This window comes from Drosophila virilis, chromosome 2 (genome assembly GCF_030788295.1).
Source record: "Drosophila virilis strain 15010-1051.87 chromosome 2, Dvir_AGI_RSII-ME, whole genome shotgun sequence".
Taxonomy (NCBI): domain Eukaryota; kingdom Metazoa; phylum Arthropoda; class Insecta; order Diptera; family Drosophilidae; genus Drosophila; species Drosophila virilis.
In genome coordinates this window covers 10,047,741-10,075,476 of record NC_091544.1, presented here as the reverse complement: position 1 = coordinate 10,075,476, position 27,736 = coordinate 10,047,741, and the positions used below count along the sequence as shown (strand labels likewise).

The 27,736-nt window shown below is 41.3% G+C and overlaps 6 protein-coding genes across 19 annotated transcripts in view; 2 read left to right on the top strand and 4 right to left on the bottom strand.

The window, feature by feature from the left end:
- Positions 1 to 267: 267 nt before the first annotated feature.
- obe (activating signal cointegrator 1 complex subunit obelus) lies at positions 268 to 7,535 on the bottom strand. The gene is made up of 6 exons (XM_002054253.4): positions 7,314 to 7,535; positions 5,560 to 7,235; positions 4,522 to 5,497; positions 4,047 to 4,455; positions 1,095 to 3,983; positions 268 to 1,026 (listed from the first exon to the last, which is right to left on the bottom strand). The coding sequence occupies exons 1-6, from the start codon at positions 7,442 to 7,444 to the stop codon at positions 568 to 570; spliced, it is 6,540 nt and encodes a 2,179-aa protein (XP_002054289.1). The 5' UTR covers positions 7,445 to 7,535; the 3' UTR covers positions 268 to 567.
- A 632-nt stretch (positions 7,536 to 8,167) lies between these two features.
- Positions 8,168 to 8,806, top strand: Trissin (trissin). The gene is made up of 3 exons (XM_002054254.4): positions 8,168 to 8,304; positions 8,356 to 8,449; positions 8,509 to 8,806. Exons 1-3 carry the CDS (start codon positions 8,280 to 8,282, stop codon positions 8,687 to 8,689), a joined length of 300 nt encoding a protein of 99 aa, XP_002054290.1. The 5' UTR covers positions 8,168 to 8,279; the 3' UTR covers positions 8,690 to 8,806.
- A 42-nt stretch (positions 8,807 to 8,848) lies between these two features.
- Positions 8,849 to 10,616, bottom strand: Rh6 (Rhodopsin 6). Its single transcript, XM_002054255.4, has 4 exons — positions 10,251 to 10,616; positions 9,651 to 10,185; positions 9,304 to 9,584; positions 8,849 to 9,241 (listed from the first exon to the last, which is right to left on the bottom strand). The coding sequence occupies exons 1-4, from the start codon at positions 10,421 to 10,423 to the stop codon at positions 9,121 to 9,123; spliced, it is 1,110 nt and encodes a 369-aa protein (XP_002054291.1). The 5' UTR covers positions 10,424 to 10,616; the 3' UTR covers positions 8,849 to 9,120.
- Positions 10,617 to 10,865: 249 nt separating this feature from the next.
- On the bottom strand, positions 10,866 to 11,804 carry B9d1 (B9 domain-containing protein 1). Its single transcript, XM_032439356.2, has 3 exons — positions 11,432 to 11,804; positions 11,127 to 11,375; positions 10,866 to 11,053 (listed from the first exon to the last, which is right to left on the bottom strand). Exons 1-3 carry the CDS (start codon positions 11,802 to 11,804, stop codon positions 10,962 to 10,964), a joined length of 714 nt encoding a protein of 237 aa, XP_032295247.1. The 3' UTR covers positions 10,866 to 10,961.
- Positions 11,805 to 11,809: 5 nt separating this feature from the next.
- LOC26531434 (uncharacterized) lies at positions 11,810 to 26,250 on the bottom strand. 12 transcript variants are annotated; one of them, XR_011416253.1, is made up of 6 exons: positions 24,702 to 26,250; positions 18,688 to 18,818; positions 17,092 to 18,172; positions 16,236 to 16,533; positions 15,512 to 16,169; positions 13,745 to 15,418 (listed from the first exon to the last, which is right to left on the bottom strand). XR_011416253.1 is itself a non-coding variant. In XM_070207602.1 (3 exons), exons 1-3 carry the CDS (start codon positions 25,952 to 25,954, stop codon positions 11,862 to 11,864), a joined length of 1,389 nt encoding a protein of 462 aa, XP_070063703.1. In that variant the 5' UTR covers positions 25,955 to 26,248; the 3' UTR covers positions 11,810 to 11,861. The 12 variants fall into 12 exon arrangements, 4 of the variants coding, with proteins under 4 accessions (XP_070063703.1, XP_070063705.1, XP_070063704.1 ...); XR_011416254.1 differs by having other exon boundaries at positions 16,236 to 16,795; positions 17,513 to 18,172; XR_011416257.1 differs by having other exon boundaries at positions 16,236 to 17,360; positions 17,513 to 17,582; positions 24,702 to 26,248.
- The window catches only part of AdamTS-A (ADAM metallopeptidase with thrombospondin type 1 motif A), a 45,095-nt gene continuing 35,743 nt past the window's right edge, over positions 18,385 to 27,736 (top strand). The window contains exons 1-2 of one of the 3 annotated variants that reach the window (XM_015172147.3): positions 18,385 to 18,523; positions 19,248 to 20,020. In XM_015172147.3, the coding sequence (XP_015027633.1) occupies positions 19,667 to 20,020 (354 nt within the window). In that variant the 5' untranslated portion in view covers positions 18,385 to 18,523; positions 19,248 to 19,666. Of the gene's footprint in view, positions 18,702 to 19,247; positions 20,021 to 27,736 lie in introns of all 3 variants that reach the window. The other 2 variants (XM_015172150.3, XM_002054257.4) reach the window with 2 other exon arrangements.

The following is a 27,736-nucleotide window of genomic DNA, read 5'->3' as shown; positions in this document are numbered from 1 at the left end:
TGACTGCTGTCCATTTACGGACGGCGTATTTTATACACTCCCGTGATTTCATTATAGCAATGCGCTCTTTCATAGTATGTAAGCACTGTTTGTCCAGAGAGACTGAGTTATTAATAGCGTAATTCATTTTAAACATACTCTTATCAGACGCGACCCAAGTTTAGAATATTTTATAGTATCTTGTGGCCACGTAAGCTTGTGGTAGGTTATGTTAAATTATTTACCGCCTATAAGGCGACTAAATGCTAACAATTTTAGAGCAAGTAATTTCCCAAAACGGGACACAAATTTCAGAACATTATTTGGGTTGTACAATGTATTCATTTTGTTTTTTTTTTTAATAAGATAGTTGGCATGGATACTTTACACAACAGCCCCCAATAACGGGGGAGCTCCAAGTAACAATATATAAAATGTTAGACATATACTCGGGAATCACATATTAAATATGTAAGTTTAACTACAATTGAATATATGCTGATATAACTACTTAGTCCATAAATATGACTTTATGAGCCTCCAGTTAACGAGTGGCTGTGGTATGTATTTAGTGAAGATTTATGCGTTTTAGACCTTTGCATCAATAACTTCAAAATGCAGATCGTACTGCTGATCGAAGCCAATCAGGCAATCCGACATTAAATATAACGTGAGTATCAATCGGCCGCGGCGTGGCGTTGCCTGGAAGGAAATTCGATTGGAGGAGCGAATGCCGCGCAGGGTCAAACGTTTCATGGCCAACAGTTCGTCATTGGATTGCGAGCCGAGTGTTAGGAACCAAGCCTCATTTTTTGGTTTTGGACACTTGGGACAGTGTATCGCGTAACCTTGGCCGACAGTTCTACGCTGCCCGGCAACATTCAAACGCTGCAGATCCACGCACAGCACATAGTCCTCGTTCGCATGTAGCGGTGTCCAGTTGATTGAACCATGGGTAATTGACAACGGACGCTTGGCGTACTCCTCATCCAGATATCGACCCTCCACAGAGATTTGCAACGAGATTTCCGGCAAGTCTTGAATAACCTGTTAAAATAATAAACGTTATTAGTTTGGACATGTCTTGCAACTGGTGTAGAATTTTAAAACTTTACCCTGTACATCTGCTCGATCTCATGCTCTTCGAAGGCATCGCGCAGCGGCGCTGCCAGCACTTCGTAGTCCTTTCTGCATAGTTCCTTTAGGACGGGAAGTGTTAGGTAATCGTGATTTTCGTGCTGTATGTTAAGGAACACATCCACATTGGCCTCGTTAACGGCGGGCAGCGTGAGGAATTCGCATGCATCGAACCAACGTGCTTGAATGACGCACTGCATCAATTGTTGTACAACAAGACTGGTTGATAGCCAACCACGCTCCGCAGTGTAGTCCACCATGGCTTGCATGACACGCGTGGCATTGTCTAGTGCCGACTTGGTGTCCGTCAGATAGTCCGAATTGGGCAGCGTCTGGCGCGAAAAGTGCGCTTGTAGCAGCAGGAATGTCTTTGTGTAGGGCGAATCCCAACTGGCCGATGGCGGCCGGAAGCGACTCGTCTCGGCCATCTGTTCGTTATATTTATCCTCGTTGTGACGCACAGGCTGCTGATCAAACTCATAGGAATCGGCGATGGCCAGCAGAACCTCATTGGTGTTCATGCCCGGCTGTAAGTCATCCAAGAAATGCTTCATTGTTCGATACGACAAATAATAGTAGGAGCTGATGCGACCCAAAAACGTGGGCACCAGTTGCCCATCACGCTCCACTACGCATGCAGCGCCTGCCAGTTCGTAGACAACTCGCTCCACCAGGCTGGACATGAAGGCGTTAACATTTTCGGGCTCCACGCCTTGCAGTTGGTAGTAGGATGGATTGCGAAGCAATCGGCGGAAAAAGTATGTCCAAGTCAGATAGTCCAGGGCCGCCTGCTTGGTCTGCACTGTGCCCGCTACAATTTCAGCATTAATATGCTCCGGCAGCACACCCAGCAAACTGGACTCAACAGGGAAGGGATCGTAGAGAAACTTCTTGTAAAAGTTCTTCTTTTCATCATGCACTAGAACGACGGCAACTCCCTCGTTGTCGAACTGTGGTCTTCCAGCACGACCCATCATTTGAAGCACATCCGTAATGGGCATATCCACGTACTTCTTTACCTTGCCGTCAAAGTATTCGGTACCCTTGATCACCACCAGATGGGCAGGCAGATTGACACCCCAGGCCAAGGTGGCGGTGGCCACTAGAACCTGTATTTTACGATTTAAAAATAGCTCTTCCACACACTTGCGATCTGGTTCCTGTAAGCCAGCATGGTGAAGTCCAATGCCAAACGCTAGACAAAACTTTAAGTTCTGGTCGCGTATGTTCTGAAGAATCAGCTCCATTTCGTGTTCGGCAATGTGTAGGAATTGTTTGGGGTTTTCATCGCCAGCCACAAAGGTGATCAGATCCAGCGCCGTGAGTCGCGTCTGTCGGCGCGAGGAGACAAACACAATCGTGGGTTCACATGGAGAGTATGTGCGTATGGCCTGGAACGTAGGCCGGTTCATTGTGGCCATTCGCGGGCAATAGTGCTTGCCTGGAAATCCATTAATGTGTACTTGCAGCGGCACCGGTCGCACTGAGGGCTTGAAATTGTAGAGACCCATGCGTTTAATGCCTAACCAATTGGCCAAATCCTGAGCGTTGGCGAGTGCCGTGGACAATCCCACTATGCGTATGGAGCGGCCCGTATGTGACCTGATAAAGTTGGTGCGGGAAACAATGACTTCGATAACCGGACCACGATCTTCACCCAAAAGATGGATTTCGTCGATCACAATCAATGCCACATGTTGCACATATTCGCGTGTCTGCCAAGAGCGACTGATGCCATCCCATTTCTCCGGTGTGGTCACAATTAGCTGCGATTCGCGAATAGCTTGAATGTCCGGCGTGACATCGCCTGTCAGTTCAACGACTTTAAGCCCCAGTGATGAGCGCTCGAAGCGTTGCTGCCAATCCGCGATGCGTTCCTTGACGAGCGCCTTAAGCGGTGCTATGTACACCACCTTGCATTTGGGCTGCAGATTTAGCGCACGGAAAATGGCAATTTCCGCAACAATTGTCTTGCCACTGCCAGTGGGTGCGCCCAACAGCACATTGTTGTCCGTGTGGTACAGACAGTGAAAGATTTGTGTCTGTATGGGATTGAAGTGGGTGAATTTGTACAGCGATTCGTAAAGAGCATTGTGCAGGCTGCTAACTGGCAGCGGACGCAACGGCAGTAACTCGGTCAGCGGCGGATGATGTTCCGGCAGCACCAGATGCTGAAAGGATAGCGGGACGCAGGTAGTACTGCCCAGCCAGCTGTCGCTGGTAACGCGTATGTAGTACTGTGGTGGCAGTGGCTCCTTCAATGGAATGGTCATCACGAGCTGCTGTGACTGACCGTTAAAAACGCATTTGCGATTCAGTTGAAACAGCTCCGAATGGTAAATGTAGTTGGACTCCGGGTCCTCAATCCACAGCCAAAATGCCTGACTCGTCTTTCCATGTACCCGATCGTTCCAGGTGAAATCCGGCCAGATCGTTATAGAGATACGCAACACAGTGCGTGTGATTGGCTGCAAAGTGGCCTCCACCTCCAGCAGCGGCAGTTCTCGGGCCGATCGTATGACTAGTTCTGCATAACGATCGCTACGCAGCCATTCTTTCAGTTCACGCTGCTCCATGTCTCTGAGTCGATAAACGCTGAGACCACGACGCTCGAGTTTGTCAATGGTCTCCGCATTGATTGCCGGAAATTGTCTTAAATGGCTATCAAAGTCCCATTGTCTGCGCTCAAACATCTTGCAAAGCTGCAGCATGCGACCCGTTAAAGTAGCATTGTTTTGCCTCAACACAATGGAAAACAGGGCACGCGCGATTCTGCCAACATTTTGGGTTATATACGACATGTCGGAGCTCAAGGAGAAGGACTTGACATAACCATTGGACAGATATGTTTGTATTAAAATGTTCACCTGGAAGGAGAGTGAATAAGGTAAATCATTGTGGTACTGGCACAAAGACCGATGTATCTATACCTTGCCGCAAACATTCTCGCTACCTCCAAATGCTTTCAGTTTGCAATAGTACTCGCGCAGCTCATCTAGCTCTTCGAGCTCGTCGTCACGCACTTTGAGCTGTTGAAACTCCTGCGCCTGTGACATCATGGCTAGCAGCTCGGATTCGTTCATGTACGGCTTCATCAGTTCATTGAACGTTTCCACCGTATCGTATTTTATGTAGAAATGCGAGGCAGTGCGACCCAAGTCGGTTATATTCATGTCCATGGTGCGCTGATTAAAGCGCATCATCTTCGCCTTATCCAAGCTCATCGATGCAGACATAATTAGTGCTCGTCGGCGCGCCTCTAGCGTTGGATCCTTTTGCAGCTCAGAGTATTCAATGCCATAAACATGTGGATTAATACGCATGCGCACAAAGAGGTATCTATGGGAGATTTATAAACATATATATTAATTGGATAATACTAGCATATTACTAAGAGCTACTCACGTATAGCTTAGCCACTCGATGGCCTCCTCCACATTAGAAATGGTGCCCAGTCCAATTTCAGCGTTCAGATTATCAGCCAAGCACTGCACAAAGTTGGACTCGATAGGGAATTGATTGGTCAACAGAGAGAGATAATGATTGAGCTTGTCGTAAGTGGTGATAATAGTGCCCACACCGCTTTTATCGAACTGTGGCCGGCCAGCGCGTCCAAAGATCTGTAAAACATCCAGTATGCCCAGATCCACAAAGCTGCCATGTTTCGCATCGTAAATATCCGTGCCGCGTATAATGACCGCATGGGCAGGCAGATTGACACCCCAGGCGAGCGTGGCAGTGCAGACCAGCACTGAGATGTGACCCTCTATAAAGTATTTCTCCACCATTTGGCGATCGGCACGGAGCATACCAGCATGATGCATGGCCAGGCCACAGGAAAACAGTTCCACAAGCTGTTTATTTCTGCTCTTCTGTATGGAGCGGCAGGCCAGGCCATGTGCATTGTTGTCCTTTGGTAAAAACAGCGCGCTGGTGTTGTTCTGCTGAGCCAGCTCGCGCAGCACATTTGCCGTGCGAACGGTGGCATTACGTGCATGCACAAAAACCATGACCTGATGCCCCTGTTGAACCATCTCCACGCATTTCTGGTAACAACACTGATCCATGTCAGCGATTTGTTGGAGTGGCTTTACCGATTTGATGCCAACAAAGTTAGTGTCCAGGGGCACGGGCCGGAAACGCGAATCAAAGTAGAACAGACCCTTCATGGGATTCACGCGCAGAAAGTGGGCAACATCTATGTAGTTGGGCAGTGTCGCGGACAAACCAACGATGCGTATCATGGACTGCGATGACTCTACCAAGCGTAGTGTGCGCGCGACCAATGCCTCCACCACGGGACCACGCTCACCATGCAGCAGATGCACCTCGTCAATAATGAGAAGTTGGACAAGACTGATTAGGGCCACATCACCACTTCCTGCAATGGGTTTATAAATCTAAGATTATCCTGTTGGTTTCTTTTCTTATTAACTTGCTTACCCTTTCTGGTGACAACATCCCATTTCTCTGGCGTGGTAACCAAAATTTGGGTGGCGGCCATTTCCGCCTTGGTCAACTGCATGTCGCCGGTCAATTCCCGCACGATAATCTGCAGCGATTTCAGGCGCTTTGAAAAGTTCGCGACCATTTCGGCGGCCAGCGCCTTCATAGGCGCAATGTAAACAATTTTAAACTGATCTCGATTGATGACGCCCTCCTCCAAATGACAGCGAATGGTGTGCACAATGGCCAACATGGCGACGTTGGTTTTTCCTGCGCCAGTGGGCGCACACACCAGCATATTCTCGTTGCTGTGATAGGCGACAGGATACACTACCGATTGTATGCGATTTAACTCCTGGCAGTTGGCAAATGCCAATTGACCAACGTCATCCAGTTCGGCGATTTTAATACGCTGATTGCCCACTGTAAGAGGCGGCGGCTCGCTGGCTGGGATTTTCACCTCCTCCCACTGCTTATTGTCTATGCGTTGCGCATTTTCGGGTAACGTGATGCGGCTGCCGCCTATGAAGCCGGCATGCTGTTTGGCCTCCAGTTGGCTATCAAAGACGTATGGATAGCGTATGGGCGTGGTGTAGTTTGAGTGCTCGGCTTTAACCGCTTTTGTGCTGAGCAGCAGCGGTTCTCGTTGTGCTGCCTCCAGCAGTTTGCGCTGATGCTGCATTCGCAGCTGCTGCGCGGATATGGCAACGGCGCCGCCCGCTTCCTCGGCACCCTCGTCATCGTCCTTGATGCTGCGCATAATGCGCTGGAGTTTCTTTTCCTCGCGACGCTGCTGCTTACCCAGCTGCTTTTCCTGTGCCGATTGCACGACAACTGCGCTAGCTACCGTGGGACGCTTTTCTGAGCTGGCAGTAGGCTGCTGCCGCTTTTGCTTCACCTGTTTGATGCGGCGAGATCTCGTTGCATAGTGCTCCAACTGCTGTGCAATCTTGGAGCGCTCCTGTAGCAGTTGTCCAACTAGTTCGAAGTGCTCAAAGCCCAGCAGTTCCATTAGCTCGTTCTGCAACTCCTCACTGCTGCGCTTGGAGCTAAGCATATCGCCCACGCGATTTAACAATAGCTCATCTTCAATTTTCTGGGCTATGTTCAGCAGTGTCTCTAGCTCCGGGCTTAACTTAAAGCCATCCGTGACCTGCTTTGCAGCAGGTACTGCTGCACCGCCGGTCTTGTATTTCATGGTGAATTTATTGACGACTTTATTTTTGAGCAGTGCATCGGGCGACAGGTTCGTCAGCAAGCTAACATCCAGCCACTCCGCCTGCGTGCAGCTCACGTGCACATGTTCGCCCCAAAGTGGACGATCTTCCGACGTCTTGTGCTGTGATTGCCGCCAGCGCTTTAAGGCAAGCAACTCATCCTCCTGCAGTGCATCGGCCACGGCCAGCACACAGTTGTGTATTTGCGTTTGTTTCCGGTCAAAAGTGTATCCAAACATTGCATGCAGTCGGTTAGTCGTGGCCACCAGCAGCACGCGCTGATCAAGCAGCGACCAGAATAGATACAGTGTCGCATGTTCCACCACTTTTGGCTGCTCCTCATAACCCATGCATTCCTGGACCAGATTGCGCAGCTTCTGCAGCTGAACCTTTGCCGCCGGCTGTTTATCCGCCGGCAATTGAGCCAACAATTTTGCTATCGTCTGTTCCGCGTTTCTTTAAAAAAAATCATATTATTACATTGTGTGTTCGTGTAATTGGAATTTTATCAGTTGTGAAATAGCAGCGGCTTACTCTTTGCAATTTGTCGGCGTGGATGCTAATATTTTCGCTCTGACATGTCTCAGTCCGTTGAAGCGGGGCGTTCTGGATTCAAGTTCCGTTTTGGCTCGCAGCGATGCACTCAGTCGAGGAGGCTCCCACATGGTTACCTAGTTTCTTATTTTATCTAAGAAATTGAAATTTTCTGCTAAAATTGGGTTCGACGCTGTCGCAGCTGTTGTAGCACAGCTGTTGCTTCTACGCTTTGGCGTTGCCACCTAGGCAAATGAATATAAGTATATCGTATAGGTATATCGTATATCGTAAGAACAAAAATTTGAAGAGGGAAATTTAAATGCAAGCTCATATTTTAATAAAAAACGTTTATAATTATATAAAATATTTTAAAAATTTGCATTTGTGCAACGTGCAAAATAAATCGATATAGGTTCTACCTTAACTATTTATACGAGATTTTCATGTAGCCATTGATTTCTAATGTCATTTACATGCATAAGCTGTCCCTCGGCAGGTCCATTCAAAACTTTTATTATCTCTTACAAAATGTTTTGATTGCGGTAAGCGCACACACCGATGCACACGCCCACACTCACATAGCCACCTTCAAAAGTATGCTACATAAACTTGTTGCGCAAGTTGCAATTGTGCGTTTGGGGGTGTCTGTGTAAGCAAAATTTATTATGCATCACATGTCCAGACACTTGGATGTATCTCTTTGGTTACTGTCCTGCAACATGCTTGAATGACCTCTTTGAATTTAACTGCTACGCTCAACCGTTGTGGTTATAAGTGTGTGTGTGTGTGTGTGTGTGTACGTTTTGGATCTGTGGAGCTGTATAAAAACAGATTCACCGAGAGCTCCGCCCTTTTAGTTGCTGCTGCTGTATGACTCGAGTGAGGCCATCACAAGACTTCCTATGAGTTTCATAACTTGGTGAGCTACACTTTCATTTCAAGATTCAGACGAGTTGCGACGAAATGCATTTCCAGATCATATTGCTAAGTGAGTATTTGCCCTGGTCTATATTGATTTTATAATGACTTACTCTTGCAGGCATTTGCTTTATGTATTTTGCTTGCTCCAATGCCATCCAATGCGATTCCTGTGGCAAGGAGTGTGCCAACGCCTGCGGAACAAAAAACTTTCGGTAAGTGCCCGCAATTGCAGGCTTCAATCGCCGTCTGATGCATTTTTATCGTTTCACAGTACCTGTTGCTTTAACTACCTACGCAAACGCTCCGATCCCGATGCACTGCGTCTTAGCTCTAATAAACGGCTTATAGACTTTATATTGTTGCAAGGACGCGCGCTCTTCACGCAGGAGCTGCGCGAGCGCCGCAATAATGGCACCCTAATCGACCTGGACATGGGCAACTACTATGCCTAAAACACATCCTCTGATCTATCCAAGCGCTACCGGCACAGACAATGACAACGATGCGAATGTTTGAAGTGTTAATTTTTTAATAAAAGGCGTAAAACTCTTTGGGGCAAAGTGCTTAGAAAAGCATTTGATACATTTAGTCTAAATCATTTGGCAATTCCAGAAAATGTTTATTTTGTTTGATTTTGTATCAATTGCCGTTTAATTTCTTAAATTGTGTTTTCATTTTTTTTTTTACATTTTTAAATGCCAACTTTTTTTTTTAGATTTTTGTGTTTGTATGCAAAGGTAGGCTTGGTACATATACCAATTGGAACAAATCCATACAGGCTGTAGTTAAAGCATTGTAAAGCTGTCAGTTCCTGTGTCTAAAAATCACATGTCGTCATATTATCTGTTAGGCTCGTCGTCTGCTGCAGTCGTCGTTACTTTGTCTAAGCTTGAGATTCGCTAATCTCTGTGGTGGCTTGGGTCCTAGAGTCTGAGGGAAGCTCGTCTTTGCCGCAAGCGAGGCAAGGCATCTTCTCCTTGAGCACCTGCTTGTATTTGGGGTGACTAACAAGCGAGATAACATACAAATTTGATGTGTTTATTATGGTGTCAGTTGAATACCTTACCTTAGGCCATAAACAATTGGATTGCAAACGGCATTTGCTTTGGCGAAAACCGAGCCACAAATTGTGGCAAGTGGCGATAGATGCATTGATTCAAAGATGCCCGCATAGTTGATGATTGTGTAGGGCGTCCAAGCGAAGAACCAAAGCGAAATTGTGGTCAGTGCTACCTTGGCCAGTTTGATTTCGATGGCCTTGCTCTTCTCTGCCTCGGTGTTGCGCAGAGAGGCCACATTCATCTTCTTGGCCTGCTCACGCATTGCCTTCTCGTGGGCGGCCACTGCCTGGGAATCGGGATTAATAAGTAGCTTTCCAATGGCAATGTATAGAATTAAGTTATAGCCTCTTACTTTTAGTATATGATAGTATGAGAATATGATTGTCAGCAGCGGAGTGAGATAGACCCACATGGAGTAGACAATAATATAGGAGCGATTCCACCAATCTTTGGCAAAGTAATCTGTACCGCAGGCCGTCATATTGCCCTCGGGCACATATCGATTCCAGCCGAACAGCGGAATAAGAGCCCATGTGCCACAGATTGTCCAAACAACCAGAAGACGAAGCACAGCCGACGTTACCGTCAGAGGCTTACGTGCCATGCCCTTGACAATGACGCAGTAACGATCGTAGGCAATCAGTGTCATGGACCAGATGGATACACAGCCAAAGAGGGAACCGAAGAGGCCGTAAAGCTCGCACAAAAACGGACCCATGATCCAGGTGCCATAGAAACCATTTAGGACGACGGGTGGAAACATGGTGAACATCATCATGAAATCGGAGAAGGCCAAATTAACCACAAACATGTTGGATGGTGTTCGCAGCGACTTGGACGACGTAAACACGTACATCACAATAAAGTTGCCCGTCAGTGACATCACTCTTTGGTTTGGACGATTGAAATCAATTAAAATGTTCAACTAATGCTAAAGAAATTTGTATATTACCCCAGCACGGCAATGACAAAACCTATAATGCCGAACCACATGGGCTCCATTGGCGGCCACTGGTACCAATACGGGTCCACCATGTGCATGATTTCGGCGGGAACGCTCTCCGCCAGGCTAAGATTTCCGCCATTGCGCAGATGCCCATAAGTTGGATGGTTCAGACTTATCATGACTAAGCCGTGTTGAGTATACACTCCGTCTATGACTAAGGAGTTGAGATATTTTCGGTGGTCGAGCTTCGTTTGTACTTAAGCTGGCTAGGATAGCTTCTCCGCACAACTGTCCATAGCAGATAAAAATAATTTTAAAATTTCTCTTGGCGCCGAACTGGACGCGACTGCCCTGGGCCGGATAGTTGGGCTGCCTTTATATGCGAGGGCCCTTAGAAAACACTTGAGTCTAGCCAGTCTTAGACTAATTGCCAGCTAATCCAATTATCCGGCACACACTTGGCCAATCCAAAGTAGCTAAATTTGAAATTTGTTTCCCAATTGCTGCAAATTTGCTGCGTCGGATTAGTGTTAACAGCAACAAACGCGTCATTCATCCAAGTCATGGTCAAGTTTAAGGCAACCACCCCCGCCACGAAGCCAATTTGATTAGGACAAATGCTTTGTCGCTTGTCGCTTCGCTGAAAGCAGCGTCGTCAAATTAACGTTTTATTCACATGGATATATATCGGATATTGGTTATATATCCGATCCGAATTCAGGCGTGCCAATTGTAGCCCAGCTTGCGCGCTCCTCTCATTACTGTATTCAGCTGGAACTCCAGGGTGCCATATGATTCCATGGATAGACCTGAAGCGAACATATAGGAACTTTACTAAGGAGCAGGAAGAACTTTACATACTTCTATGATATTGTAACTTACCCTTGCATTGTGTGTTGTCCAGCAGTATTTTGGGATCCTTTAGCTCCGGCTGGCGCCGCAACAACCAACTGGTTATATCGGCTATCATATTCGGGCATTTGGGCATTAGGATAGGTGTTTCACTTAAGCTGGACGTCGGTTCATCCTGGCGGCGGCTTCCGAAGACGGGCGTATGTACGCGTGCATAGCCCAACAAACTCTCGCTTCCGAGTCCATTCTGTCCGTACACGCTGACTATAATTTGTGGCCCTGCAAAGAGTTTATTGTAAGAGCAAGTAAGTCAAGCCGAGCACCCATGTACTTACAGCCAAAGGGACTGGTGCTTTTGTACGAGACTTCGATGGGCATATTGAAGACGATTTTGTCGTTAAAGTGGCCACTCTTGATGGTTGCCATCTGTGTGATGCCGTGTTGCGGGCCAGATGCCAATTGCCAGTCTGGGCCTGCTACCAGCTCATAGCGACAGAATATGTAATCCTTGTCAGGACCCAGTGGAAATGTGGCCGAAACTATTTGACCCGTGATGCATAGAGTAAAATAGCTGGCCGGGGCTCTGACACCTGGATCATTCACTTTTTGAACACTTGGCGTTCTCCTGGTTTTCCTTTGTTTTTGTTTGGGCGACTCTTTGTTACCATTCTCGTTGTCCTGGTAACCCGTTTCCTCGCCCTCGTACATTTTAGCGACTGTTCTGATGGTGCGTTCTGTTTAAACTGGCTTTCATTCACTTGTGAGTTACCCTAGGTGGTTGTTCACGTGTCATTGAGTAGTGTTGGAAAAGGCATTATACTGAAGTTATATGTCTTGAACAACGCTATGTTTTCGGCTACCTCATATATATTCATAATATCCCAAGGGCTGAACACAAAACGTTGCATACTTTTCTCGTCACAAATACTCGCAATGTCTCGCATGATGCGACTATTCGCATATTTATATATTTAAAGTATTATTCAAAACGTGATTTACCACTTGCTTTTCACTTTTTTTGATTAATTTTGTATTGTTTAATATATTAATATTAATATTAATATTGTATGTAAGGTTAAGTTTACTCGGTAGACCAATTCGATTAGAGTTGTTTAATTGACATCTAAAATTTTCATAGTTTTTGGAAACAATCTTTAATGGTCATTACTCCATAACTAAACGTCCAATCGCAATGTGGGCTGAAACTTGTGATAATTTTCATTTTTCTAACTAAAATGCATTCAAAATCATCAATATTCCTTTGATTCTAATAATAGAGCAATGCAATTGTCTGGCACTTGCTAAATAGGAATCTAATTTCAAAAATGTTTTTAAAAATCTGCCAATTCCTGTGATCATAGTTGATTGAGTTGCTGTTGCCAACCAATGTTACAGAATATATATATATATAAATATACATATATATATATACATAACTCAACTGTAACTGATTCTCAACTTACAATTGTGCGCTTCAATTGAAAAATTGTGTTTGTTTTGTTCAATGAATCGACATGCATATAAAATGTAAGCTCTAAGCCCCGATATAAGAAGTGCAATGTTGTATTTCTTATTAGTTTCTTGGTTCATTGATTCCGAAAACGAAATTGAATGCACATATATGTATGTATATAAACATATATTTATACATATATATATTTTTTTTATCAAATTTATGAATATGCATTAAATGCCAAGACATATTAGAAATAAAAGAGCCAGCCGAAAATGTTGTTGTTGTTGCATATGTGTCGATTCTGCGCTTTGTCAGCAGCAAGAGTTCGCGAATGCGATTTTGGCTGTGAACGGAGCAGCTCTCCAATTGCAGACGGCCAAGCAGAAACCGATGTGAGCGGCTTATGTCTGATTGCTTAAGTTTAAGCTCTTGTTTATGGTATGTGAAATGAGCTTATTCCATAGAATTGCATATGGTACTCGATAAGCCGACAACTTTAACACACACCAACACACACACACACGCATACACCTCGCCACTTGCCACTTGCCACTTAGCTGTGGCTTCAATTGATCATCATTGACGATAGGCACAGCTGTTGGCTGCAGCTGCCATACTCTGCCTCTTCGACGTGAATTCCGCCTAAAGCAACCAAAAACAGCTGAGGTTTACACCTTCAGCTGCCTTGAACTATCGACTTTAAGCATTTGACGCGCATTTTAATTATATTGTGAGCTCTTCGCCAGTTTCTTGCATAATGCCAGCGGGGTTAGCCAGTCGCAAGGGGCACAGTCACTAGCAACGGTAGCGCCAGCAAATTGTCATAATGATTTATAAACGTGCAGTCGCAAGCACAACAAAAACAGGAAAATGTTCTCTAGCAATTGATAGACTTGAAGATATCCAGACATTTGCTAAAAACTAGCCCAGGTCGAGCATCAAGGCTAGCATGAAATTCGTAATACAGTTAAAATTCCTTTTAGTCCGAGATGTTTCTCTGATTTGATTTTGAATATTCTGATTATAGTTTGTGCCCGTTTTTAAATTGAAATCTTAATATACAAAAATGTGATATGACCAATAACTCCCTAGCTAAGCGTCTAATCGAAATTCACGCTATAATTTGTAAAGCTTAACTAGCTAAATATTAACTGCCAAGTCGGGCTTAGAGGTGCTTGTAGAGTCTTTAATAAAAAAGGCGGTTGTTTTCCAGAAAAGGCACAACTGCATAGTTTGCTGTTTAATTTCCAACAGAGCTATTTAACTTATTGTAAGAATGTACAAAGGCAACAACCGATGACATAGTTGATTATGCATAAAAAGACTTGTCAGTGATCGACTGTGAATATATTACAAATAAAAGGTAGAGTCGGTTACAACTGTAGAACAATGGTGAAATACTACTATACTGTTTACTACAACTTACAACCTTACCTTAATACTTACACTGTTCAGATGTGCTGATGTTAAGTTTCAATATGTTTGATCTAGTTAAGTGTAACATTTCATTTAACTATAACACATTTAATTCGAAAGTCTTCCTTTGACTCTATTTCGATAGACAATTTGGATTATAGGTTCTGCCGCTTTTTAAACTTGGTTTCTAAAGCAAGTTTTTGATCAAATATACTTTCCTGTATGTCAAAATTGCGGAAAATAATTGCATGAAACTATTGTGCTAAACTATTGAGATAAACCTTAAGGATCTTTGAGAGGTGTCTCACACCTCCGCAAAATCCAAGCCTCTCTGGTGGAATAAATGAATTGATATTACCTCTGTTTATATTGGCATATAAATATAACTTCTAAGCTTAGTCTCTAATTCCAATTTGAACTGACACTTGCAATCATTTTATTTTATATATGCTTATTCTCGTTCAGCATTGTAGATAAAACGGATAGTTTAAGGTGTTGACAAACCTTGTCTTGTATTCATTTTATATTGCAATTTTATATAAGCAATATGCATGGGATACTGAGTGTACACTACTTTAATGTAAATTTTGTGTTGTGCAGACACTGGTCGTAATTAACTCATCAATGGATTCTGATAAGACAGCATCTAGTGGATCGTTTTGTATAATGGTGTATATCAAAGTCGATTCCTCAAGTGTTTTATTTGAAGTCTTTGCCATCTTGATATTTATACGAATATATTTGCAAGTCTGTGCCTCTAATTTGCATGCCCTATGGTCTAGCTCTCCACACACGCACACAGACATAGACAGTTTCCTTCTCTCTTTCTTGATACATACAAAGATATATTGTATATATACATTAGTTTATATTTGCGCATTGCGTGGGCGTTTGTCTCAGGGTCAACGCACATCGCCATCTGGGAATGATTCTAAAAAATCTGTCTGTTGTCATACGCGTGCAATGAATCTATAAATGTACATATGTGGATTTAGTTGAATGGATGATCTATGTGCTACACTTAAGCGAAATGTATCTTTAAGATACATACGCCAGCGACCAGTGGCCACGCAACTTGCGCACTGGCACACTCTTACGCATGTCTTTGACCGATTCCCAATTCGATTCCTGCCGCTGATTGACAGCGCACGTAATTGAGTTTGATTTTTGCGCACTTTGAAAATATATACATCTTCGATACGATGACGACAATGGTAACGGCCAGAGGGGGTGAATGTCAAAAAGGTTTGTGTTTAGTTAGCCCAAATATTTGATTTGATTGAGCAGCTGCCAAACGAACTTCAAAACTTGAGCTCATAATAATAATAGTTTGCTTGGCCTCTATAGCTCCCATCTCTCAGCTGGTCTCTGTCCGCTCGCCGCATGGTCATTTAAGTTTTCGTAAGCTTTCCATCATTCAATCAGGATCAATATTTATTAATCAAGTATGCTAGCAAAAAAAAAAAAAAAAAAAAAAAAAAAAAAACAAATGAAGAAATACAGAAAACGAGCAAAGGCCACATCAAATTATTAAAACACTCACAGGCACCACAACCACAAAATGACTAAGAGGCCAGCGCGTGGCCGCACGGTCGGATAAACAGACGCACTGTCAGTCTGTTGGATGAAGAACCATATACGTAATACTATACACATCTAAATTTGGACTTAAGTTGCGCCCGATTGAACGAGTTGAGTTTGGGGCGATCCCGCCGCTGACCCGTGCGGAAAAATTGCATCCGTAAGATACGATCAATGCGATTGCTGTAGATCTGTTGATTGTAGATGGACCAGCTAAACAAAAGTTGATAGCTGCGCGTGCTGTCGGCATTCTAAATGATCTAAATGCGTTAATTATTAAGATAGACTGGGCCAGCTACAAATAGCTGCGAGTAACTGCGGATACATAGCGGCCAGCGGCCAGTGCCTGCATGATTCCGCCTTAGAAACTCAGATGTCTTCGTTGTCTCAAGTGCGTTTGATTATTAACATCTGCGCTCTGTTCTGCACGCTTTTAGACTATGTATACCGACCTTATGCAAGCTACCATGACTTCTTCATTCGGTTTGACAAGGCAATGTTTGAAGACATGTGCTTGGTTATAATTTGATCAGCTAAAAGACTTTTGTAATTTCCTTTTGCAGGCTTGTTCTATTTGTATTGTAAGTGTATTTCAGCTTCGGTGACTTGTTAAGAACGTTCTAAAAAAAAAAAAAACAAGTAAATAATTATTCTGCTCTTGTTATGAATGGGCGATGAATCCATACCCTGTATATCGGCTTAAAGTGATCTTTCATGGATAACATCTATATAAAGCATGCGGTCACTTTCTCTTCTGATGTTGCGTAGATGAACCAGATTAATTCTTATCCAATGACAATCTTAGCCGGAGCTATTAAGAATGTTTGTTCTAATAAACAAATGTTATAATAGGCATATGTATCATCAGACCGCACCCTTTATAGCGATCAATACAGGGTATTTGAAGATTACATTTTAGTTTTAGTGATGTTTTGTAACATTTGCTGTTTGGCTTCTGTTTTATGTTGTTTTCGTTTTTTCTTCCTGTAATTCAAATTTGACTGTTGTTAATTACACAACATGCCTTGCACGTTGTTGAGCTCCAATGCGTCTGCAATTTTAGCCCATGCTCGCTTTTGTGCTATTCATTAGCATTTGAGCATTGCCGAATTAAAATAATAATAATAATTTCGAGCATTTTTTATGACTGCAGAGCAAGAGTTTTGCGAAATGGATTTTTAATTTTCAACTATATTTTAATATGGCTAACGAGCGCTCGTCTTTTAATTGATTAATGCTGCGGCTGCTGCGTTTGATTAAAGAGAATATTTGTACATGCAAAAAGGTCAATTGCTACATATGGTAATTTCGCATAGAAGCACTGTACGAAGATCTGTTCTTAGTATTAATATGATATTGATAGAGTCAAGCTATTTTGGGCCTCTGATGAGGTCAGACTGCTACGAATGTTATAAAACTAGCTATAAGCTGACTAAAAGCAAAGAGCTGACCAATAAATTTAACATTTATGTGGTCAATAATAATGCATTGTTATTCTACAAGTTACAAATATTAAATATTATTAGCTTGAATTTCTTCGACCTTGCCCGGTTCAAGTATTTTGCTTAAGACCTTTGGCGTTCACTTTTCCGACCAGGATTGATATCCCAAAGATCTTAAAGGCTGATGGTAAATCCAAAAATGTCCTACAAATATTTTCCGAAAATTTTTCGAAGTTGCGAAAGCGTGTTTATATAGAGAGTTTTAAAAATAATTTTGAAGCTGATCGAGTGGGGCCGATCTTGCATAAAGTATGAAGCATCTCTCATGTAAGCAAAATTTGATCCAAATCGGACCACTTCATCAAATAGCTGTAATAGAAAAGATCAGTCGAAATTAAGCAGTTTTTTTTTCTACGATCAAACTTTCTGTTTGTCAAGATATTTTAACCAAGCTTCGCATTTATTGGCTTCACTATGATTCGCATGTTTGAGTAAAATCTTATCAACATCGGACTACTTACGAGATTCTCTTATCTCCTCACAACAATGTGTTTGATCTGCGGCGTGTAGAATAGATACAGTGTAAGTTGACTGGAATAGTAAAAATAAACTTTTTAATTTTACGGATAATCAGGTAAAAAGATAAATTTCACTTCAATGCCGGCTCTTAATAAGATTATCCAATATCATCTAAAGGGCATTCGTACATGTACTTTACCCAGCGTCACAGGTAAAATGTCGGCAAATGAGAAAGAAAATCAAATGAGAATTCGGAGGTTACAGAAACTGCTCAACAACAAATAAATAAGTAAAACTTATCATCACAACAGAGAGCCAATGCGTAAGCGTGTTTTTAAAAATTTCTGCCGAAGCGGCGAAACGTGCTAAGAGAGTCTTCCATACGCTCTTTAAAGCTCGCCGCTTCGTGTTTCGTAGACATGAGCCTCTCCATGTGTATTTGTTTGGCTGTATATGTATATAAGATCGTTCCACATGTTTTCGATGGCACATGTGTAAAAGCACACCTCGGCTCAGTTCGGTTTGGATCGGCTCCAAGCCGGGCAGCCAAGGGAGATGCGGTGGCCTTCTGGCATTGGCGTGTACACTGTGGCATCCGGGACACACAGGACGTAGTGAAGCATTTGCATATGCTGGCACATAAAACCATGATCCATTAAGCTCTGCCGATTAAAAGCCAAAAAAATGCCCGCACATTGATATGCTAAATGAGAGCGTCGACTCTACAGTGTATAAGTGTAAGCGTGTGTGTGCTTGTGCGCGTGCGTGCCAGTGTGTGTATATATGTGTGTGTGTGAGTGTGTGTGAAGAATTGCGGCTGCTGATAGTCGACCAAGAGTATGAGCAGAAGTAGTCGTTAGAGCGAACTCGAGCGAGCGACAACGCGCGAAACGTTTTTGAATTTTTGTTTTATGTTTTCGACTTTTTTTGACATTATTGTCGTCTTTTATTTTGCGGGCGCAGCAATTTGGCAGGCAGTGTGGCAGTCGATCATATCCCATTCCTGACCACAAGTACCTTAAATCATATAATTATAATGTTAGGCTACGCGTCGTGATAGCTTATGCTACTACTAACGGTAGTTATGATAATAAACTATGTGATAATAGCCCTGCCCGTGCGTTTGGATAAGAATGTGGCTATGGATATAAACATGGATATGCATGCGCATGCGTACCTGTGCGTCTGCATGTGAGTGTGACTGTGACTGTGTCTGTGTGCTGGTGTGCGTATGCTTGTGTGGTCAACTTTGAGTCGGACTCGGCAACCTTCTCTAGATGTTGCCAACGATGCCACAATGAGAAAAAGCTAAAAAAAAAAAAAAACAACAAATAATGAAATAAAAAGTCAAAAATTGCAGAAAGTTGTTAAAAGTAAAGTTGAATGTGCAGCATGAAAAGCAACTAAATAAATACATGAAGTGCATAAAAATCTATAAACATATACAGATACAGATATACACATGTACTGAGCTTGTATGGCCCAATGTATCTATGTGCGATGTGTATCTGTGACTCGTAAAAGAAAGAAATGCGAATTAACATTGGGCACTTCTTTGGCTCTGCTTAAGCCATAGCGCGCGAACTTTATACGTACATTGTCTGCATGTATTTATGTACATATGTATCTCATACCTGTATGCATATGTACGTCTCCCTATCAGTATTTATCTTATTGTTGCTTCTTTAGTGGCCAACTGTTGCTAACTTCTTGAAATCGTTTTATTTTACGCACTAGTACTACTACTGGCTATACGATTAGAATCAGCTGCCAGCCGACAGCCAACAGCAGTTATCTTCAAGACACAATTCTGTATATCAATGTTGGTTTATGCCTCAGCCCCAGCCTCAGTCGCGGGTGCGTGAGTGTGCGCGTGCTGTGACGGCAGCAACAGCAGCAGCAGCGGGCACGGCAACCGGCGCATTTCAATTAACAAAATAAGCAAAGCTCGCAAAATCAACATAATAGATACATAATTGGCTAACAGGCCGCAGCCCGATTGCGACCCTAAAGCTACCTTGTGCCGTAGTGCTGGCCAAAAAATTCGACCACTTTTCGCGCACATTTTTGCACGTGCTCTGTTTGGCGGGTGTTTGACAGCACAGCTCCAAAAGCTTCAACAGCTCCAACAGCTCGAAGCCCAGCAACAGGTAGCCATGTCTAATGCGGAGACACGGACGGAGCAGTCAATAGCCGCAGCAGAGGTCCAACAACTGCTACGTGAAATCGACGTGGAGAGCACCTCTATGCCAAAGACGGACGAGGCTCGCTGGCTATACGATGATCACAGATGGTTCCCAAATCGCACAAAGTCCGCTTCAAAGGCCAGCGAATTACCATTCAGGGAGCCGGAGAGCCAGCACCAACTGGAGGGCCTGAATGAATTCTTAAGAGACCCAGTCGCCGACCTCGACGACAATGTCCTGCGATACTCCTTCAAAGGCAAGCCGCCGGAGGTCTACTCATCCAAAAAGGAATTCATCTATACGCCCGCGCTGGTCGACAAACAGGTAAATACTTCAACATAGAGATTGCCATTGGCGTGCCTAGCCCTTCGTTTTTTGGATTTTTCGGTCTTTTCTTTTGGGGCTCGCTCATTTTAATTTATTGCTTCGATTTCGCATCGATTTGTCGAGTTCTTTAATTTCTTTTATAAATTCGGTTGATTTGTCGCTATTTTTTGTCTGCTTCGCTCTTTTTGTTTTTTTTTTTTTTTGTTTTCTGTTTTTTGTACATATACATACATATATATATTCTGTTTGTATTTACTTTTTGTAAATAAAGCTCAAAGAGACACAAAGAAAGCGTCGTCGCTTTGACCATCGCATTTGAATACACACGCTTCGCTGCACAGACAGTAAAAATAAAAAAATAACAACAAATAATAAAAAAAATAAAAAATGAAAAAAAAATAAAATAAAATATAATAAAAATTCAATTTCGCGCAACTAGCAAATGGACAAATTGTTTAAAATGTATGAGTATTGGATAAAAAGAGAAACCGATTTGTCAGCAGTTCCCTTGGGAACGCACCAAATCCCCATAGCTAGCAGGAAAAACCACGCTTTAAATCAAAGTTATTTTGAAAAGCATTAGAAATAAGCTTATTTAAGGGTATCAAAACAGAGTATAAGCAATACAGATATTGATCAAATGTGTTGACTAATCATGTATAGCATAATGAGCTTTTTGTTTAAGTAAATCTTGACTTTTTTTGTCTCTCCCTGATTGTCTGTTACGTCAGAAGATAGGCCTATTTATTTTCACACAAATATACACACATAAATATATATATATATATATATATATATATATATTGTAATAGTATGATTTTCTTCGTTGATTTAACTTATGTTCGGGTTGCCTTTTTATTTTTAACAACACGTCTTCTTACTGCTAGTACTGTAGAGAGACTGCCTTCCACTTCTTCTCTGCAGCCGCTTTTCTTTATCGATATTTACTTATCGTACTGTTATAATTAACATAGATAGTGACACTATAATACCCTGGCTAGGGTTACCAATGATGCTCTTATCCTATTACAACTCGGCCATCCTGACAAAGAGAGCTCCCGATCTCTGTCTTTTATATGTGTATCTATCTTTATAACTAATGCTTATTGCCTATTTTCGCATCCAATGCTTAAAGTTTTGGCTATTCCAGATACCAACGTACGGGTTGCGAGATAATTGAAAGCCTTCTACATCCTTTAACAAGTATCTATCATTTTTTAAAATCTTTTCTATACTATAAGGCCCTTTATATCTTGGTATTAACTTTTTTGAAACTCCTGGTGTGCTATCAAAATTTTTTACCATGACATAGTCACCTATTTTATATTCTACTGATACTTTCTTCTTTTTATTAATCCGCTCTTCATTTCTGATTTGAGCTTCTTTTTGATATATTTCTCCACTCTTTCTTATATTTTCTAAATTTCTTTTATCACACGTGTTCACCTGTGTAAACTCTTCTAATTTTTCTTTTAATTCATCAACAACTTTTCCTTTCTGTTGTAATCCGAATAACATTTCGCTTGGAAATTTCTTTATGCTTTTGTGTTGTGTGTTGTTTATTGCATATTCAACATTTTCTATAATAACATCCCAATGTAAACCATTTTCTGGCTCCGCCATTTTTGCCATCATCGGACCCAAGTCTCTATTCAACCTTTCCACCTGACCATTTGCTTGCGGACAACCCGTTGCTATTTTAATATGCGTTACTCCCTCATTTTTTAAAAATTCATCAAACTCTTTTGCAGTAAAACAACTCCCTCTGTCCGATACAATGAACTTAGGTCTACTATACGCTCTGAAATAATCTTTTAATGCCTTAATCGCTTCTTTCGTACTTGTTGTCTTTGCTGTATATAGTCTAACAAATTTTGAAAATCCGTCAACCACCGCCAATATATATTTATTAGCCCTTCCTGCATTAATTGGTCCATAATGGTCTATATGGATCATCTCCCACGGTTTGTTTCCTTTCGGTATGCTATGTAATAGTCCTTCACTCTTACCCGTCTTGGGGGCGAAGGCAATGCATTTTAAACAATTCCCTATATGCTTTATTGCTTTTTCCTTAATATATGGGAACCAGTAACTCTTTCCAATGGCATCGATCATCTTATCTCTCCCAGCATGTCCCAACTCATCATGATATTTGTAAAGTACATGTTCTTCCATATCCTTTGGTACATAAAAAACTAATCTGCCATCATTTGTTTTTCTGTAAATGACCCCATTTCTCATTTCGAATAGCTTGTGCTCTTCTTTTTCTAACATCTTTCTAATATCTACCAGTTTGTCATCTTTGCTTTGGCAAATAACTAAATTGTCCTCAAAACTATTGGATTCAATAACTAAAATGTCCTCATAACATCTGCTTAACGCATCCACATGTTGCATTTGCTTGCCCGATCTATGCACTAACTCAAAATCGTAATTTTGTAGTTCTAACGCCCATCTAGCAATTCTCGGATTTAAATCTATTTTGTTAAGCGTTAAAGTTAAAGAGTTGCAATCTGTCATTATTTTAAATCGTTTTCCCTGCAGATATATACGAAATCTGCGTAATGCGTAAATGATGGCTAGCGTTTCTAACTCAAAACTATGATATTTAGACTCTACTTCGGTTGTTCTTTTAGAAAAATAAAAAATCGGGTGTAATTTCCTATCTTCTTTTTTTTGAAATAAAACAGCCCCAAATCCCACTGCGCTGGCATCACAATGTAGTTCTATTTCTTCTTTGTAATTATATATTGATAGTACTGGCGCCTCTAACAATTTATCTTTTAACATATTAAAACACTTAAACTCCTCTTCTCCAAACTTGAATTTCTTATCTTTTTTCAATAAATCATATAAGGGTTTAGCTAATATAGAAAAGTTTAAAATGAACCTCCTGAAGTAGGAGCATAACCCTAGGAAACTTTGTACTCCCTGAATTTTGTTTGGTATTGGAAAGGATTTAACCGCTTCTAACCCTTTTTCATCAGCCCTAACGCCTTTACTATCCACCACAAATCCTAAATATTTAACGCTGCTTTTAAAAAATTCACACTTATCTAATTTCAACTCTAATTTGTTTTGCACCAGTCTTATAAACACTTCCTTTAAGGTCTCCATGTGTTCCTTTATGTTTGTACTTGCTATCATAATATCATCCATGTAAACAATTACCTTATTATCTTTTATCATATCACAAAATATGTTATTAACAAATCTTTGAAATACATGTGGCGCAGTTTTTAAACCCATGGGCATCCTAAGAAATTCATATTGTCCTAAAGGGGTAACAAATGAAGTGTATTTAATAGATTGCTCATTAACAAAAACATGAAAATACCCGTTTTTTAGATCCAACTTTGAAAATACTGTTTTTCCGCATAGTCTGTCTAATAAATCGTCGATCAATGGTAGCGGGTAGTTGTCTCTACATATAATTTTGTTCAGTCTTCTAAAATCAATACATAACCTCATGTCTCCAGTTTTTTTCTTCACTAGTACTATAGGTGATGCATACTCTGAACAACTTGGCCTAATGATTCCATCTTTTAAATAGTCGTCTAATAATTCTTGCAACTTTTCTTTTTCCATATAAGATAACCGCCTAGGTGTACAATTAAATACTTTGTCGTTTTCTAATCTTATGCTTAACTCATGTCTTAATTTTGGCTGATTTGGCCTTTTCGCTTTTACATAAGTATTTTCAAATAAATTTTCAAATTCACACTTTGTGCTGTAATCAATATCTTCACTTAAAATATATATATTTTCTCTTTTGTTAGAATCTTCCCAACTTATTGTTAAGATATCCTTCTCAAAATTCTCTTCTAACACTCCCATGATTTCGCTATTCACTGGCGCTTCATTAACATGATTATTAATTTTAACTGCACTGTTTCCTATATCTTCTATAATCACTTTTTCAATCCCGGTTTGATTATAGATAATTTCATCGCTAACAACTTCTTCACTATCAGGTTCGAGCTTAAGCTCTCCATAACTAACTATCTCATCACTAACAGTTTCGATCCCAATCACTTCATTTCTAACTATTTCACCACTAATTATTTTATTTCTAACTATCTCATCACTACCAACTTTATCACCAAGCGTTTCCGGACTAACAATTTTCTCACTAACTAATTCATCACTACCAGTTTCATTACTGACTATTTCCTTATTAACGATTTTATCATTTAACAATATAGTTTCATTTTGCTCGTGTTTGATATCTTCATCGTCCACTTTTTTTTGTTTTTCTTTGTAGCTTGTAGCTATGATATCATTTTTACCATTATTCTGGTGATCAACTTTATGCCCGTTCACAATTTTTAATGTTCTTAAATCAATATTTAAACCAAAAGAATCCATAAAATCTCTACCAAGCACAGCGTCATACCTCATAGACTCATTTGCCACAATTATAACATTAAAATAAACATTTATTAACTTTTTCTTCATAAAACATAAAATTTTTCCAAAATTTTTCAATTTACTTTCATTTAAACCTACATACGAATTTGCATCTGGCATGCGCTTTACTTTTAATGGCACAAACTTTTCCTTTAAAAATGAAATAGGGCTGCCAGAGTCTATAAGGCATTCTGCAATTATTGATTTGTTAAATGAGTTACTAAAATGAATTCTTAAGTATCTTACATATTTGTTTTCCATATCATACTTTTTATTTGGACATCCTGCTATTAAATGATCCTTTGAGCCGCACGCATAGCAAGATCCTGCCTCCCGTTTGGGCTTTAAACAATCTTTGGCCCAATGGCCCTTAACATTGCAATTGTAGCAACGTTGTTGTTTGTCCGCCTGTGCTTCCTGTGCAGTTTGTTTCACTACATGGTTTCGTACCCGTTTAATTGGCAACTTTATAGCTGCAAACGCACGTAAAATTTGAGCCGGATTGGTAAAGCAATGCATACTAGCTTGAGTGCGCAAGTTTTCGCAAGGTATGCCTCGAATAATACCCTCCATTAACTCCTCTACATCAATGTTGATGTCCTGTGCCAATATGCTTTTTTCGCTAAAATATGTGGCGAACACCTCATCTGGTTTCCAAACCCGATCCTCGAACTTCTGTCGTAGTTCCGACTTCGAAAATCCTCCCCCGAAGGCCAAAACCAATTGATTTAGCATCTCGTCAATCGGAGCAATGATGCGCATAGGGTCTGCATGCAACCACTTCAAAGCACCGCCTTTCAATTTGCTTATACAAAGCAAGTGCTGTTGCATATCATTTAGTCTGTAGATCTTGGCCACATTGAAGAATTGCATTACCCATTTACGCACCTCACTTTCTCCAGTAAATTCTAATAAAATTTCCTTGGCTAACATCATCGCTCCAGTTTGGATGCAATTATTTAAGTTGCCTCCGACAGCGTTGCCACTTTCGTCGATCCTTCCAGCTGCCCCAGCGTTGCCCGCTGCACCAGCGTGATCAGCTGCACCAGCGTTGCCATCCGTTCCAGTGTAATCAGCTGCACCAGCGTTGCCATCCGTCGACCGTGGTCTTTCTTCAGTGTGACCATCCTCTAGCTGCAATAAATCGCCGACTTCACTTTCTTGCTCTCCCCCGTCGCTCCCGCCGATGAGCGAGTTGCGGTTCACCGTTACTTGAAATTCTTCTAGGAATTTTCGAGACGCTTCAATTTCGAGACGCATCAATTTCAGCATCTCGGCGCCATTTGCTATTTCGTCACGCTGTTGTTGCATTATGTTTTGCAACTCATTTTGAGCCTCAATTGTCTGTTCCTTGTTACGTTGAACTTCAAGTTCCTTTGCAGCATCGTCTCGGATATCCACTGGTACCTTATTTAATCTCGCCATCAGCTCAGTTTTGGTACCCTCTGTTGGCAAATTTAGTAATGCCAACCAACTTTTCAATGTCGCTATTGACACGTCATTTATATTTATATTTTCCATTTTGTTGTGTTTTTTTTTTTTTTTTTTTCTGAGTCAATCCCACTTCTGATATTGTAATAGTATGATTTTCTTCGTTGATTTAACTTATGTTCGGGTTGCCTTTTTATTTTTAACAACACGTCTTCTTACTGCTAGTACTGTAGAGAGACTGCCTTCCACTTCTTCTCTGCAGCCGCTTTTCTTTATCGATATTTACTTATCGTACTGTTATAATTAACATAGATAGTGACACTATAATACCCTGGCTAGGGTTACCAATGATGCTCTTATCCTATTACAATATATATATATATATATTATTTTATACATGTGCATTAAGATAAATGCTACAAAATGACCGATAAGATTTTGCGCTATTGCTTCAGACATGTGCTTCCGTTAGTCAACACGTGTTATCTTATTTTATGCAAATTCACAGAATCAGCAGATGATTAATGTTTTTTGTTTTAATTATTTGATAAGAACCCTAAATATTAGATTTAGGTAACACTTCAGTCTAGATGTGTTCTAACATTTCTTTCAAGCATTAGACATTACCAAAAGCTATTTTTATATGAGTGAAAAAAAGGTTTATGCATTCGATTTCCGCCAATTTTCCACAGTTACGGGCGGAATTTCTCATCCTTCATATGGTCAGATGTTTCAGTCACATAGCTCACATAAGTATGAAATGTGTTATTTGATTTCAAGCGACGTGGATTCCAACAAATTGACTCTTCGTGAAAATCTTTGAAGTATACGACTATCACGAAAGATCATTTGATATTATGAAATCGACACGGCATGTATGAGTCCTCCTACAGCAGCTGCATCTAATGGTTCTGTGAGCTGGAAGTCTGCAAATGTTTTAATGCAAATGCAGCACATATTTGTATGTCAGAGTTACGGGAATTCACCAAGTTGTCACATGAATGTGCACAACAACACGAGCTGTGTGTTAATTGCGGATAATTAAGTTTTGGGAACAATCAACGAGGTGTGAGAATTAGCTAAATCAATCTGTTTGGGTGACGGAACGTGACACTTTTGCCTGTGTTAAAAAAAAAAAAAACATTAGTCGACTGCCAGGCACTAGCCATTAACTATTCCACACTATCCATTAGCATTTTATCAGCGTTCCAAAGAGCTTAGGCTTCACATGGAGCCGAGGACGATATATGATGTATGTAATGGCGGCATGAGAGGCGGTGCTGCCAATGCAAGCGGCTGTGTAAATTGAAAAACAACACGAACTCATATATGTAAATGTAATTCATAAATAATGTTGGTTGCGTATTAGGAAGTCGTTACGGCTGTCTGATCCGACACATGTTTCATGCTATATATAGACTGTTAGCTGATATTTTCCGGCATTGCCCGGTCCCGGAGTTTTACTTCAAATTTAAGTCAATTTTCCAATCAAGCCATAGCCGCATTTTTCACAAAGATATTTGAAAATGAATTTGAATCTGTTTGGAGGGTAAACACAAAAGTTGTATAAAACCATTTTAAGCGACTTTTTAACAGTTGTGAGTGGAATTTCCCAGAACCCCTCCTTATCGTGACACAACTTAACTACAGTAAAACTAACAGCTTCCTAGCTCTGGCTTGGCCTGCGCGTTGATCATCAATCAGTCAGTCAGTTCGTCAATCAGTTGTGCAAAAATATATATATTATTTTCAGCTCAAATACTGATAAGATTCTTTCTGGCCATGTGGGTAACCCATGTGGAACTATATTGTGAGACTCATTCGAACAGTTTGAATAGAATTGAATGCTCTTATAGTGCAAAACAAAATAAT

What these genes read in the sequence shown, in the direction of transcription:
- obe (XM_002054253.4), bottom strand. Translation starts at nt 7,444, where the DNA reads ATGTGGGAGCCTCCTCGACTGAGTGCATCGCTGCGAGCCAAAACGGAA. An exon ending in ACGCCGACAAATTGCAAAGA is followed by an intron (nt 7,236 to 7,313) that starts GTAAGCCGCTGC and finishes TTTTTTTTAAAG; the next exon opens with AAACGCGGAACAGACGATAG. An exon ending in GGATGTTGTCACCAGAAAGG is followed by an intron (nt 5,498 to 5,559) that starts GTAAGCAAGTTA and finishes AACCCATTGCAG; the next exon opens with GAAGTGGTGATGTGGCCCTA.
- Trissin (XM_002054254.4), top strand. Translation starts at nt 8,280, where the DNA reads ATGCATTTCCAGATCATATTGCTAA. An exon ending in TTTCCAGATCATATTGCTAA is followed by an intron (nt 8,305 to 8,355) that starts GTGAGTATTTGC and finishes TTACTCTTGCAG; the next exon opens with GCATTTGCTTTATGTATTTT. An exon ending in TGCGGAACAAAAAACTTTCG is followed by an intron (nt 8,450 to 8,508) that starts GTAAGTGCCCGC and finishes ATCGTTTCACAG; the next exon opens with TACCTGTTGCTTTAACTACC.
- Rh6 (XM_002054255.4), bottom strand. Translation starts at nt 10,423, where the DNA reads ATGATAAGTCTGAACCATCCAACTTATGGGCATCTGCGCAATGGCGGA. An exon ending in TTTGTCATTGCCGTGCTGGG is followed by an intron (nt 10,186 to 10,250) that starts GTAATATACAAA and finishes TCCAAACCAAAG; the next exon opens with AGTGATGTCACTGACGGGCA. An exon ending in CATACTATCATATACTAAAA is followed by an intron (nt 9,585 to 9,650) that starts GTAAGAGGCTAT and finishes CCCGATTCCCAG; the next exon opens with GCAGTGGCCGCCCACGAGAA.
- B9d1 (XM_032439356.2), bottom strand. Translation starts at nt 11,804, where the DNA reads ATGTACGAGGGCGAGGAAACGGGTTACCAGGACAACGAGAATGGTAAC. An exon ending in AAGCACCAGTCCCTTTGGCT is followed by an intron (nt 11,376 to 11,431) that starts GTAAGTACATGG and finishes AACTCTTTGCAG; the next exon opens with GGCCACAAATTATAGTCAGC. An exon ending in GGACAACACACAATGCAAGG is followed by an intron (nt 11,054 to 11,126) that starts GTAAGTTACAAT and finishes TGTTCGCTTCAG; the next exon opens with GTCTATCCATGGAATCATAT.
- LOC26531434 (XM_070207602.1), bottom strand. Translation starts at nt 25,954, where the DNA reads ATGGAAAATATAAATATAAATGACGTGTCAATAGCGACATTGAAAAGT. An exon ending in GCAGGATGTCCAAATAAAAA is followed by an intron (nt 18,819 to 24,701) that starts GTATGATATGGA and finishes TTTTTTTTTTAG; the next exon opens with CTTTTTCTCATTGTGGCATC.